General features: G+C 42.5%; 1 protein-coding gene across 1 annotated transcript; it reads left to right on the top strand.

Moving 5' to 3' along the window:
* Positions 1 to 1051: 1051 nt before the first annotated feature.
* LOC135701549 (ATP-binding cassette sub-family G member 4-like) lies at positions 1052 to 12743 on the top strand. The gene is made up of 6 exons (XM_065222387.1): positions 1052 to 1260; positions 1966 to 2216; positions 2306 to 2880; positions 11365 to 11457; positions 11555 to 11869; positions 11929 to 12743. Exons 2-6 carry the CDS (start codon positions 1999 to 2001, stop codon positions 12528 to 12530), a joined length of 1803 nt encoding a protein of 600 aa, XP_065078459.1. The 5' UTR covers positions 1052 to 1260; positions 1966 to 1998; the 3' UTR covers positions 12531 to 12743.
* The last annotated feature ends 693 nt before the right edge of the window (positions 12744 to 13436 follow it).

Here is a 13436-nt window from a genome sequence, read left to right as displayed (position 1 = left end):
TTTGATAACCTACCTAACTACGAGCCTAACTTAACTAACGTGCCAGTTCACGTATGATCTGAAGATCTGATCTCAGACAGGTGTCTCTGAACCTTTCCAAGGAGACCGTTTGTTTGGAGTTTTTATTTGTTCCACACATGATTTGTTGCAACGTGATCAACAAATCAATATCTATGTGTCGGCCACATACTTAATATATGTACATATAAAAACCATGCGTGACCACACATACTATTCATTTGCGTATAAATTTCATGTATACTTCTGAGTGGATTCTGTTTATGTGTGGTTAAATGAAGATCATGTGGAATTTTACATGGATATTTGTCAAGAAAAAAAAATAAAAATTGTTTTGAGTGAACCATAACCGAAACATTGAAATACTTGAAAATTTTAAGATAAAGTATAATAGTCAAAAATGCATGAAAAACATCAATTTTTGTGTGGTTCTACGTCATACTGCGGTCGTGTCAAGGACACAACCCTTTAATTTTTTATTCTATGCAAAAATTAAACCTTGTTGTAGAAGGAGGAGTTTCAATTCCAGCCAATCAAATCAATGGTAATGTTTTCTTCTTTCTGTGGTCTGTGACATTTCATACCTCTCCCAAAGCGGAACATCATTAGACTTCAATCAAACATACGTTAGATTTTAATCAATTTCCCCTCAGCACCATACCTAATGGGTTATCACTCTCAGACAATATCAATCGAAGAGCACGCGTTCCAGAACTATCCCATCTTGGTAGTTGAGTTTCCGTCTGATATCACGTTCACCACGGTGCTGCATCATGGAATAAATCGCTATCGGTTCCGCGAGGTTCATTCATTCACAAGCTCGATCGTAGAAGAATGAATCGAACCGCTAGGGAGCCAGCCAAAACAACAACAGAGCGAGCGTCTGCGCTTTGAACATGAGCGAGAACCAGAGAAAGCGCGAAGAGCAGCAGCCACGGCCACGAGTCTGTGCAGAGTCAGGTTATGATGGGGAGCAGCCGGTCTTGTGAACTTGACAGCAGCGTGGAGTTTAGTTAGTCTGCTCTCGCGTTTTGGTTGAACCGGTTGTTTGCTTGCTCGGTTGGTTCGAGGTTCGCCAGTTTCAGTGTTTGGGGGTGGAGCAGGGGCTTGTGGGAAGGTGCCAGTGTCTTAATGTCATTTGTTTTCAATTTGTGAGCAGTACTTTGAATGCTCTTGGAGGAAGTAGCTATCAGCGATTGGGTTCTGGATTGGTTTGGACAACTTTCCTTGTTGAGAAAGAAGGTAAGCGTAATTTGAGCTTGGGGCTGAATGTGCATTTGGTGACGTTTTAGACAGTGGGGGAAGTCGGAGCAGCAGCAGAAAATATGTGAATGAGTCAATAAAACAGGTTGAACTCCATGGGTAGAACATTAAACGCAAAGAAGGGGGCCGGGACAACGAAAAGGTGATCGAAAGCCGAACCGGAAAAGATTATCAATTCTCCCTGCTGACGACGGTAATATTCTTTTTCAACCTGTGGAGAGTGTGTCGTGCGGTGAATATAAATAAACCATATACACATGTTAGCTGTTCTGTTCTGAAGCAGCTTGAAGTGTTTTCTCGCTCGAATCCATCCAGTATCGAAGTTTTTTCGGTGCTTGGTTCACTCCAAACAACATTCCAGCTGGTGAGTGATTGGTCTGGGTGAACAAAGTAAATACCCGATCGAAATTTGCACAGCTGACGTCATAGAATGATCTCGGTGCGACGGGAGGTGTGTGTGAACGCGAAAGATAACAAACAAACATTATGAGAAGTCAGTGGTGTACACAGATCAAGATAAACTCATGCTGCTGGTAGTCATTTTACGGATGCTGCAGACCTGCCTCACGATCTTACAGCACACTCTATATGCTTTATGCGATTGCCATAATTGGCGGGCCGAATGTCTGTACCGTTCGGCTGAATGCTTAATTGACCTCTATTAATCGATCAACACGTTTGCAGGAGTGGCCGCCTCGGGGAGCGTGAAAAGAGAAAATGAGCTTGGATGAGACGGTGGAAGTGGTTATACCACTGGTGAAAACCATCACCAGCTTATCGTTTCGGAATCTCAACTACACCGTCAGTCAGAAGGAGAACAAAAAACAGCTGCTGAAGAACATCTCCGGAACGTTCCGTTCTGGACGATTGACTGCCATTATGGGCCCTTCGGGGGCTGGCAAGTCGTCACTGATGAATGCATTGAGTGGATTCAAGTAAGTACAGTCACCTCCATGGAAATGGATTCATTCGATGGAGGTGCACGGTGTTAACCAACTTGTCAAACTAAATTTTTAATTTCTAGAACCAAAGGCGTAACGGGTCGCATTCTAATCAACAACGAAATGACCGAACGGCAAAAATACCGTCAACTAGTTGCTTACAACACCCAGGAAGTCCCACTGCTCCAGAATATCACTGTTCAGGAAACGCTCCACTTTGCAGCGGACCTCAAACTGTCATCGAACGTCACCCGGATACACAAAACCAAAATAATAAACGACATTATAGCCTTGCTGGGATTGGAAAAGTGTGCCCACAGTCAGGCTAGAGTGCTTTCCGGTGGTGAACGGAAGCGCCTCTCGATCGGTTTGGAGCTGGTATCCAATCCGAAGATTATGTTCTTCGACGAACCCACCAGTGGACTGGACAGTGAGTCTTCGTACCAGGTGATTTCCTACATGAAAGATCTGGCCCGGCAGGGTCGGTGTGTGGTCAGTGTGATTCATCAACCGAGCTCGGAACTGTTGGAGCTGTTCGACGACATCTATGTGGTCGCGGATGGCCGGTGCATGTATCAGGGTGCTTTGGATGATATGATTGCGACGTTGGCGGGAGCTGGTTTCGTGTGTCCTCAGTATTATAATCGAGCGGATTTCGGTGAGTGGTGCATCTTTGCTATTTCATTTTACATATAAGACGGGCGTGATTTGAAGTTAATTAGCACATTTGAGAATAGAAACTACAGAGTAGACAATGACGGTGCTAGGATTTAGTCTGGAAAACTGCTCATGATCGGGAATTTAAACATATGACAAAGATAAAAATTAAGATCCTGGATTTGAAAAACATCTATGATTCTGAGTTTTATGTGATAAAAATAAGATTAAACAATCTTTCAAAATTACGGGCACTGCATAATATTTTTGGACTTTTTCATTATTCAGTAGATGAAAAAAAAATTCATGATTCAGGCAAGGTTGTTCAACAACTCAAATTAATTGATTTGATTTCAAGTCTTGGAAGTATTTTGCTGTTTTTTTTAAATCTGTTTCAAAGGTGATATTAGGAACTAAAATTAGGAAGGTAAAATAAGTGTAATGGTTTAGGTGTGTTATTAGATTAAACTATTCAATTAAATTTTCCACATTTTGTTTTTTCCTGGATGAGTTTGTCATTTGAACAGTATAAATGGTTATTTGCATGACCTAATAGCATGCAGCCATATAATATATATTTTATTTTGAATCCCAGCTCACGCCGTTGGATAAGTTAATGAAACATTGAAAAAGTTCTACGAAGCTTAAGAACGTCTAGAGTGTTTAAATGAATGATCAGGAGAGCCCAACAAGCTTTGTAGCAGTATAGGAAGCTTGGCACAAATATTGGAATTAAAAAAAAGAGGGTTAGGCATAAATTTTTTTTACGTAGGACTACGTCTTTGATTTCTATATTGGGGTACACTTTGTGAAAACCGAAAATGAAACATGTAACAAATTAAGAAATATTTTGAACGTTAATAACTCAGCTGTTCCTGGTCCAATTTCAATAATTTTATCACCAATCGATCAGAAATATGGCTACGCATCGAATGTTGATTTTCAACAAGAAACTATTGAAAAACTGGTAAATGTCCAGCATTGTCCAAAAACGTCGAATTAACTAAAAAATCCACCAATTACCTACATGCATATGCTGCTTCCCCAGCACAGTCGTCAGAGAGTAGTAAGGGAGGGAGGATAGAATTGCGTAATATTTTGCACACTGCGAACGCGTAGTAGTAGTAGTAAAACTATGTTTATTTCTGTTGATTATGGTAGTACATTGATTTATCATTTTAATTGATTAGCCTACTTGGCTCTTTATCTTTGTTTAATTTGATATTCTAATTTAATATTTGCGTTTTTCAACTAGTTTACTGAATATCCCTTTGGGGATGTGTTTTATTTGAATTGAAAAAAGTGATAATCTACCTAACTACGAGTATAACTTAACCTAACGTGCTAGATCACGTAAGATCTGATGATTTGATCTCAGACAGTTGTCTCTGAACCTTTACAGGATGAATACTCTCCGTTCTTCTAATGTTTGAATTCCAGCCAGGAAGTGGATCTCAGAATTTCTAGTCCGCGGGGGACTGTTTAGGACCATCCTAAGGATCTTGTTCTGGATCCTTTGGAGTTTAAGGTGATGGCATTTTGCGCAATTCTTCCAGATTGGCATACCGTACTCGATTACAGGAAGGATAATGTGTTTTTAGACAGCAAGCTTATTTTTCAGGGACAGGGTTGACTTCCTGTTGATAAGTGGATACAACGATCTTATCAAGATGTTGCACTTGGTTTTTGTTTTGTCAACGTGCTCCCTGAAAAGAAGCTTGCTGTCTAGTGTTAAGCAGAGGTAGACTACCTCTTTGGACCATTCCACCACTGTGCCGTTCAGGCAGATCTTGTTATTCTCCGACGGAACAAGTCTAGGAGATTTAGAGTGTGGAAAGATAATGACCTGGGTCTTTGCCGCGTTGATACGGATCTTCCAGCTGTTGAAATATTCAGACCGTCCAGGCCTCTCTGAAGTTTGGCAGTCCAAGCTCTGATGACCCTACCCTTGTAGACGATGGATGTGTCATCTGCGAACAGAGACAACGATCCACCATCAGGGAGAGCCGGTATATCAGAGGTGAACAGGTTGAATAGGATAAGGCCAAGAATGCTTCCTTGTGGAACCCCGGCACCGATGTTGAAAGCATCCGATGAGATGCCATTCAGAGAGACTCGGAACGTCCTGTCTGATAGATAGTTGTTTATGATCTTCACTAGGAAGATTGGAAGACCGTACTGCTGCAATTTGAACACCAGGCCATCATGCCAGACATTGTCGAACGCTTTTTCAACGTCCAACAACGCCATGGCAGATGTTTTCGAAACAGACTTGTTCCGTCTGAGAATGTTTGTTACTCGAGTCAGCTGATGGACGGTCGACCGATCTTTCCGAAAACCAAACTGTTCCTCGAGTAACAAGTTGTTTTCATCGGCAGATGTTAGGAGCCGGTGGTACAGTGCTCTTTCGAACAGTTTTGATAGCCCTGAGAGAAGGCTGATTGGTCAATAACTTGAAGGAGAGGACGGATCCTTCCCAGGTTTCCGGATGGGTATGACTTTAGCTGACTTCCAACACGAGGGGAAGTAGCCAGATGGTTGTAGAATCTGGAACTCAAGTGTTTGAGTTCCAGATTCAGGATGTTGTCGAAACCTGGAGCCTTCATGTTTTTAGATGATTTTATATAGGCCAACAGTTCGTCAGCCGTAATCTCGGATTCCTCTGGAAAAATGTTAGGAGTCTGGAAAAGATTGGTTGCATTTTCAGCAACCTCAGATTCATGAGGGCTGACGATGTTTTGTCCGAGATTATGGGAGCTGACGAAGTGTTGACCTATCGCGGCAGCATTCTCTTAAGGAGTTATCAGATGAACCACTGGGTCGCCGGAACGTCCAGTGGGGTCAGTGGTGGAATGGGCCTAGGCTTGTTTTTAAGTTACGTCGTCATCGCGTACAACCCACTAGTCCGAATGACACTAGCCCGAATCCAGCATTCTTAAAACGTGTCCCGCCCATCGTACCCGTCCAGATTTCGCAACTTTCTGGAGGCAGGGTTTGCCTTAGAGTTGCGCCAGCTCGTGGTTTATCCAAAGATGGTCCTAAGCACTCGTCATTTGAAAACACCCAGTGCTTGTTGTCTCGTGCCTGTAGAGAACTACCGGTCTTATCAGCGCCTTGTACATGGTACATTTAGTACGGAGGTGAAGTATACCCGACCTCAGGGTCTTGTGGAAATCGGAAAGAATGCGGGTACTTCCCAAGAAATTGAGAAACTTGCAGTTCCGAGTTTCCAAGTTGCTTGGGTCTATGCCAATTGTTCCGGTCCATATTTACATTGCTTGCTTCCTGTACTTTTGTTTTTTTTTTACGGCTGGCTTGTAGGGCCTGCACCAACCTCCATTGTCTCGCCGGGGGACCATCGTGCACAGCACTGCTTAGAGTCCCACGCTGGTACCAGGACGTTGATCAGCCGATCCTAACATGTAGAACAGACGGCATTCAAAGACGGCACTCCCTTCCCTGTCAGTATACGACCAAGGTCCCACCGGGGTTGGTTACCCGATCTTCCCTATGGTTACTCGTACTTCAGCCGGCACGGTTGATCAAAACGTCAAACAAAAGAGTATTTATTCAGCTTTCAAGTTATTACATTCCATCGTTTCGAACGAACTGTCGCACTTTACTTGTGATCGATGCCATCATGATCTACACAGTCGCTGGTGACTGGCGAATTTATTCCACTTTCAACGCATTTGTTGTGCATTTGTCACTGCTTTACCGCATCCTCGATGTTTTTGCTTGACAATTGCCCAATATTTTTCGATCGGTCTGAACTCAGGGCAAATCGTAGAATTAATCTCTTTGGCAACGAAAATAACATTGTTTGCAGCATCCATTCTAGTACCTCTTTAGAGTAGTGGCAACAATCAATACGAAACTAACGATTTTAAATTGGCTCATGATAGATGCGCTGTGCTCTATCCACACTTTATGATAGATGCGCTGTGCTCTATCCACACTCAGAGTATCCTTGTAACGTTTGATTACAAGACTCACTGTTGACTTTTGCTATTTTTGAGGCAGACCACGAAGGGTTCTCTAGATGTTTGTGCACAATTAATTTTCTTTTCTCAAGTTCCATGATCCGTAATTTCATGATGCGTCGATCCATCGAGAAAAACTTTTCACCAATTTCTTCGTCAATAAAACATCAACAAATGCCTGTCAAACGTTTTTTGTTCCAGCCACCAGGGGCGCGGTGGTGTATTATGCCGTGCGTACAGATTTACTTTGAATCGAGCTTTACTAGAAATTTCACAATGAAACTCACGCAGTGTAAACAATACACGATGAGGCCACAATACAACAATAATACAGTCTCACCCAGAATTTCATTAAGATTAACCCAAAGGGCCAAAATTTAACAGTTTTTTTTTTAAGTGATGCAATTTAACTGTGGACACCCTTTGGTCTTCTGATAAACTCTTAATATAATGCTGAAGATTCTACAATTCTCAAGTCAACTATATCGACTTCCTTTAAATTCTAAAGATATCCCTGAAATTCTCAGGACTTATTGGAAGTTCCTGCTTCTTCTGTGAAATTAAAGAAACCACCTTGAATTTTCCGAAACTACTCTGAAGTTCCTGAAGTATTGCTGAAGTTTTCTGAACTTCCCCAATATTCTAGTACTCTGTGGATGAAACTTCTCTGAAATTCGGGGAATTTACTTTCAATGCTCGTAGCTTCTATAAGGTTCCCAAAAATTTCATATAGATAATTGAACTGCTCTGAAGCTTCCCTGAAGATTTTGGAACCTCGCATACGTTTTCACAATTTTCCCGATAATGTTCTTCAAACTGCTGCAAAATTAATGGAATTGTAATAAAGAGCCCTGAAGTTTTGTGGACTTTCGTGAATTTCTCGAAACTTCGTTGGTTACAATCGTTCGCAATGGTTACGTTTTTAACAGTTCTCTAAACTTGAGTTATTTAGGATTCACTGAAATTGTCGAAACTTTTTAAACGTTTGCACTATTTTCATAAATTAGGGCAGCTATCTTAATCTTTTCGAAATTTTCCAGATATTCATGAAACTTTAAGCTCTGAAGTTCTCAGAAATGTTCTAAATTTTACGTTGCTTTACCAAAGATCTCTAAATTCGCTTTCTATAAAGGACTTCCCTGACCTCCTATTAAATTCCTGTAATTTGTCTGAAGTTATTGGAACTAGATTTGCATGAGGCGGCCCTAATAAAATCATATTATTTCAACTTGATGGCCCACAACAGTTTAATTTGCGATGAGCGTAGAACATTTTCCATAGTACATTTTAAGTCGTTTTGGACGTAGAACAACGTCTTTGTCGACTATACAGGGCTGCAAATCAAAAAATATGTGTGGTGAAGGAGTGTTAGGTTTTGAACGCTTGTAACTTTGTCATTTATAGATGAAATTAAAATCCAAATACGCAAATCGATAGGATATTACATTACGAACCTGCTGAAATAATCATTTGTCCAATTTTGCTGTTATTAAACTTTTGAAAATGTACAAATGATAATTTTATCACTGTTTTCATGAAATAAGCCTTTTTCCCAAACCCAGTCATCATAAACGAATACCACTTGGTTGCACATCATTCTGCTTGAACCTGAAAAGATATAAATCAGCGCTGCTCTCCTGCCTCGTGGCTGACGAAGAGTGCGTTCGACGAGTTCCTGTGAGGGGTAAGTTTCAAGCAATTGATTCCCACACCAAACTCTTGATTCGGCTCAGAAATGTTCGTAGACGCCAGTTTCAGCGGACTGGGGATCTGCAGCGTAAATACGAAATGGTCGATCTGAATCGGCAGATCGCTTCCAGAATGGTCTCAATCCGGAACGAGAGTTTCGGGCGGCTCGTTCAGAACCTGGACGACCGTTCCAGACCATTCTGGAAGGTTGCCAAGGTGCTGAAGTCTCACCCCAAGCCCATTCCACCACTTAGAGTCAATGACGAACGGCTTATCACCAACGAAGAGAAGGCCAATGCGATTGGGGAGCACATTGCCCAGTCGCATTTGCTTGGCTCTAAAATCCCAAGTCCACTCGAGAACCAGGTTGCGCAGTGCGTCCTGACGTTAGATGCCTCCCCTTGTGCCGTCCCTCCAGAAGAACGGATTACAGAGGAACAAATTTGCTCAGCGCTGAAATACAGTAAGAACATGAAGGCTCCCGGGTTTGACGGAATATTCAACCTAGCATTGAAAAATCTCAGCCCGAGGGTGCACTCGCTGCTAGCTGCCACCTTCAACAGATGCTTGGAGCTGCACTACTTTCCAAGCATCTGGAAGGTGGCAAAAATCATCCCGATCCGCAAACCTGGGAAAGACCCTTCACTACCGTCAAGCTACAGACCGATTAGCCTGCTCTCAGCGCTGAGCAAGCTGTTCGAAAAATTGATCCTCAGCCGACTAAACAAGTTTGTGGAGGAACATGACATTCTTCTTCCGGAACAGTTCGGGTTCCGTAAGGGGCATTCCACCAATCATCAGCTAGTGCGGGTGATGAATAACATCCGGAGTAACAAAGCTGTATCCAAGTCCACAGCCATGGCCTTGTTAGACGTCGAAAAGGCGTTTGACAATGTCTGGCACGACGGACTTATATACAAGCTTTGTAACTCCAACTTTCCACCATACCTTGTGAAAATCACCCGTAACTATCTCCAGCAAAGGTCGTTCAGGGTGTCGTTGAATAGTTCCCTTTCGGGACAATTTCCGATCCCAGCAGGTGTTCCGCAAGGGAGTCTGCTGGGACCACTGCTTTACAGCATCTACACGTCGGACATCCCTCCTCTAGGAGACGGTTGCGTGTTCTTTCTGTTTGCAGATGACACCGCGATAGCCGTCAAGGGTAGGATGCCTCGTGAAATTACGAACAAGCTCCAACGATGCCTTGACACCTTTACTGATTATGCCACCACGTGGAAAATCAAAATCAACGCCTCGAAAACCCAAGCGATCATGTTCCTTCACAGACAATCATTAAAACTTAAACCGTCTCCCTCCTGTACCGTAATAATGGATGGTACAAGGGTCGAGTGGTCCACTGATGTTACTTATCTCGGGATGTTGTTCGATGAGAAGCTCCTGTTCCGCTCGCACATAGAGAAAACCCTAGTTAAGTGCTCCGCCTTGGTTAGGTGTTTGTATCCGCTCATTTGCCGCAGATCCCGCCTCTCAAGGCAAAACAAACTGGCTGTTTACAAACAGATCATAGCCCCCGCGATCTTCTATGCCGCCCCGGTGTGGGAATCGTGCGCTCAGACCCACAGGAACAAAATCCAGGTTGCACAGAATAGAGTGTTGAGGATGATCCTAGATCGTCCATTCGACACAAGAATAGCAGACCTCCATCAAGAGGCAGAAATTCCCAAAGTAGATTCCAAAATTGATGATATGACAACTAAATTTATTCAAAAATGCAATCTTTCTGAACATGCTTTAATAAGCAATTTGTACATAGTAGGTTAAGTGTATATAGTAGAGTAGGTTAGTTTTAAGCTGTAAATAGTAGTATTAAGTAGTTTCTCTTCAAATTCTAAAAACAAAACAAACCAATCCCACCAAGGTGGTCGACCGTGTACTAAGTCTAGGACTAATCCTGTAAAACAAATTTTAAATTTTGCCCATACCTAAAGATGAAGAAAGCAATTAAATCACTTAGTAAAAATTTATATGGTAATCGTCCAAGTTAAACTAAAATAAAGATCATTTAAACTAAAAACTAACTGCCTCTGCTCATTACCGCTTCGGACGGCGTGGCACTAGGTCCTGCAGCTAGCAGGACTAAGTCAGCGGCTAAATGTGGATCACGGCGTGTCCACCACAATGAGGAATGAGACTTGAAAAAACGTGCATGTTAAAAAGGAGGGACGTCGGATGTTAACTTAAATGCATATATCATGCATCATCAAGATGAATAGATAGGTTCTACGTCATAGTGCGGTCGTGTCTAGGACACAACCCTTTAATTTTTTTTTCAAACGTTTGTTTTTGCATTTGTTATACCTACTTCCATTTCACATTTAAGGGCGATGACTGATTCTGGATTAAGACAGAATATTTTCGATGCTGTATGTTTACAACGATATTTTGCTTATATGACCACATAGGAATCTAGATGGGTGTTTAAAAATTCTCTTATGCATTTTGATACAGCCTGCATTAGTGGAGCGTATGTAGATCGTAATTTCTGCGCCCAAAAATCATCAATTGTTACTATACAGGCCTGCCTGGAATATTCTCAAATTCTTCAATCTGTGTCAATGAAATCCATTAAGTTCCAAAAAACCAAAACATTGATTAATATTTATCAAAAACTTACAAAATTGAACTAGAGATGAACCAACCACTTACAAATCTGCAATAATAGGTATTTAAGAGTTACCTCTAATTTTTGTCAGTTACAGTACAAATACTGTAAAAAACAGGCAAAACCTCTCGTGACGGTCACGTTCTTTAGATGATGAAAATACTGATGCACTCCCGTTTTTCATTTCCAGCTATGAAAGTGGCATGCACGGTGAACACTGACCCGGATAAAGTCAACCTTCTCATGAAACAGATGCAATCCACCAGTAGCGACCAAATGAATGGTAAGTAAGCAAATGAATCATCTCTCGCGCCTAAAAGCATGCTCTCGCACGTTACTCGCCATACTGAATTTCATCGCGAACACCATCTCCATTGCAGGGTTTCACGACGAACAAAGCATCGACGGTGACGGCCAGCTACTGAACGAAAGCCGGGGAGGTTCGAGTCCTCAATATCCGATATCGCAGTTCCGGCAGTTTCTGATTCTGACCCGACGAACGGCTCTGGGCACGTTCCGCAATCTCACGCTGACGCGGTTGCGGTTTATCGGACACTTGCTGTTCGGGTTGATTGTCGGCTCCGTGTTCTACAACGTGGGCGATGATGGGGCAAAGGTGCTGGCCAACATTAGCTGTCTGATTATGATTCTGATGTTCATAGTGTTTTCCAATTCGATGACTGTGGTGCTTACCTGTAGGTTCTGCGATCGATAAAATCTATTGGGGATTTAATTAAGAGTTTCCTGTTTTTAGTCCCGTTGGAAATGGCGGTATTTGTGCGGGAGCACAAAAGCAACTGCTACTCGGTGGCGGCGTACTTCTTCTCGAAGGTAGTGGCCGATTTCCCGCTGATGTTGGCTGGCGTGACCTGTTGCCAGATAATAGCGTACTACCTAACGGGGCAGCTGAACGAAACCGAAAGGATAGTGATGTTCTGGGGTATTTGCTGTCTGATGGGATGGACGGCGCAGATGTACGGGATGGTGGCCGGCTGTATCTGTCCGGTGGAAGTTAGCCCGTTTGTGGTGCCTAGTTCGATAGTTCCAATGGTCTTATTTTCCGGGTTCTTCATCCGATATGGTGAGCTGCTGGACGTGTTTAAACCGCTGACATACGTATCACACTTCCGGTATGGATTCGAAGGGCTGGCGTTGGCTACGTATGGGTTCAATCGGACGGAGCTCGGGTGCGAGGAGATGTTCTGCTACTATAGGAAGAGCAAGAAGGTGCTGGAGCTGTTGGAGATTGAAAACAGCAACTATTGGTTTGACGTTGCAGGGCTGGGCGTTTGGATAGCGGTGTTGCATGTTATGCTGTATGTAAGCTTACGATTGAGATTAAGGTGGAACCAATAGTTTGTTGGGAAAAGTCATGGAAGTGCATTTAAGATCTGTAATTTACTAGTTAAATTTGAACCAACCCGAGATTAGAATAATGGAATCTGTTACTAACGTTACCTCAAAGTTTACAGTGGTTAAGCACTTTGTTTTAAGTGAGCACAAACTGCCTTGTACTTTACACCGACTAACCATTTATGTGTTAAAAAATAAGCATAAGAGCAGATGAGAAATATATTGACTAACGTATTGATACAAAATTAAAAACTTTAATTCGAAAGAACGGTAAGTCATACTCTGCCGCTCATGGCAAGTCCGTCGAAAAACGCGTTTTAAGTTTGCATAGTACCAACCAGATTGGCTGTTTTCCAAACTTTTCCTGAACAAAAATGTTGAGTTCATGCAGTATTATGAAAATAAGAGTTGCTTGCTAACAACAATTTCCATTGAAAAACTCAGTTTTGACGAAAACGCTAATGGGACCGACTTGCGATGAGCAGCAGTACTGGACAATTCTGAAATGTGTCTTATGCCTTATTGTTATCTCCACGGCACCTTCTCCACTAGTAAAGCAAGTTCCTCATCATCCTCCTTTGGTTGTCACTGTCCAAGAATTTCCACAAACGTGTCACACGATTTTCGGAAAGCTGATGCTAGCAGTATCATCAACGTGCTGTTTAGCATAGACTGGGGAAGTGTCCTGGACCCTGATAACGTTTTTTTTTCACAAGTCTTTGCGTATGTCATTGACAGACACGTTCCAAAAAGAGTTCACCGAAAAGGGTCACACCTTCCTTGGGAGACGAGCCAATTGCGAAAGTTGAAATCAACCAAACAAGCGGCACTAAGGAAATTCACCAAGTATCGTACGCTGTCGCTGAAACACCATTACGTTAGGCTCAATCATGAGCTCAAGCGAGTTAG

The sequence above is a fragment of the Ochlerotatus camptorhynchus genome, unplaced genomic scaffold, assembly GCF_037179485.1.
Source record: "Ochlerotatus camptorhynchus isolate MF236.1 unplaced genomic scaffold, CSIRO-AGI_Acam_v1.1 ptg000167l, whole genome shotgun sequence".
In the NCBI taxonomy this organism is placed as follows: domain Eukaryota; kingdom Metazoa; phylum Arthropoda; class Insecta; order Diptera; family Culicidae; genus Ochlerotatus; species Ochlerotatus camptorhynchus.
This window is presented reverse-complemented; position numbering and strand designations above follow the sequence as displayed.

Coding starts and splice junctions, on each gene's coding strand:
- LOC135701549 (XM_065222387.1), top strand. CDS start 1,999: ATGAGCTTGGATGAGACGGTGGAAGTGGTTATACCACTGGTGAAAACC. Junction 2,881..11,364: donor TTATAATCGAGCGGATTTCG/GTGAGTGGTGCA, acceptor TTTCATTTCCAG/CTATGAAAGTGGCATGCACG. Junction 11,870..11,928: donor GATGACTGTGGTGCTTACCT/GTAGGTTCTGCG, acceptor TCCTGTTTTTAG/TCCCGTTGGAAATGGCGGTA.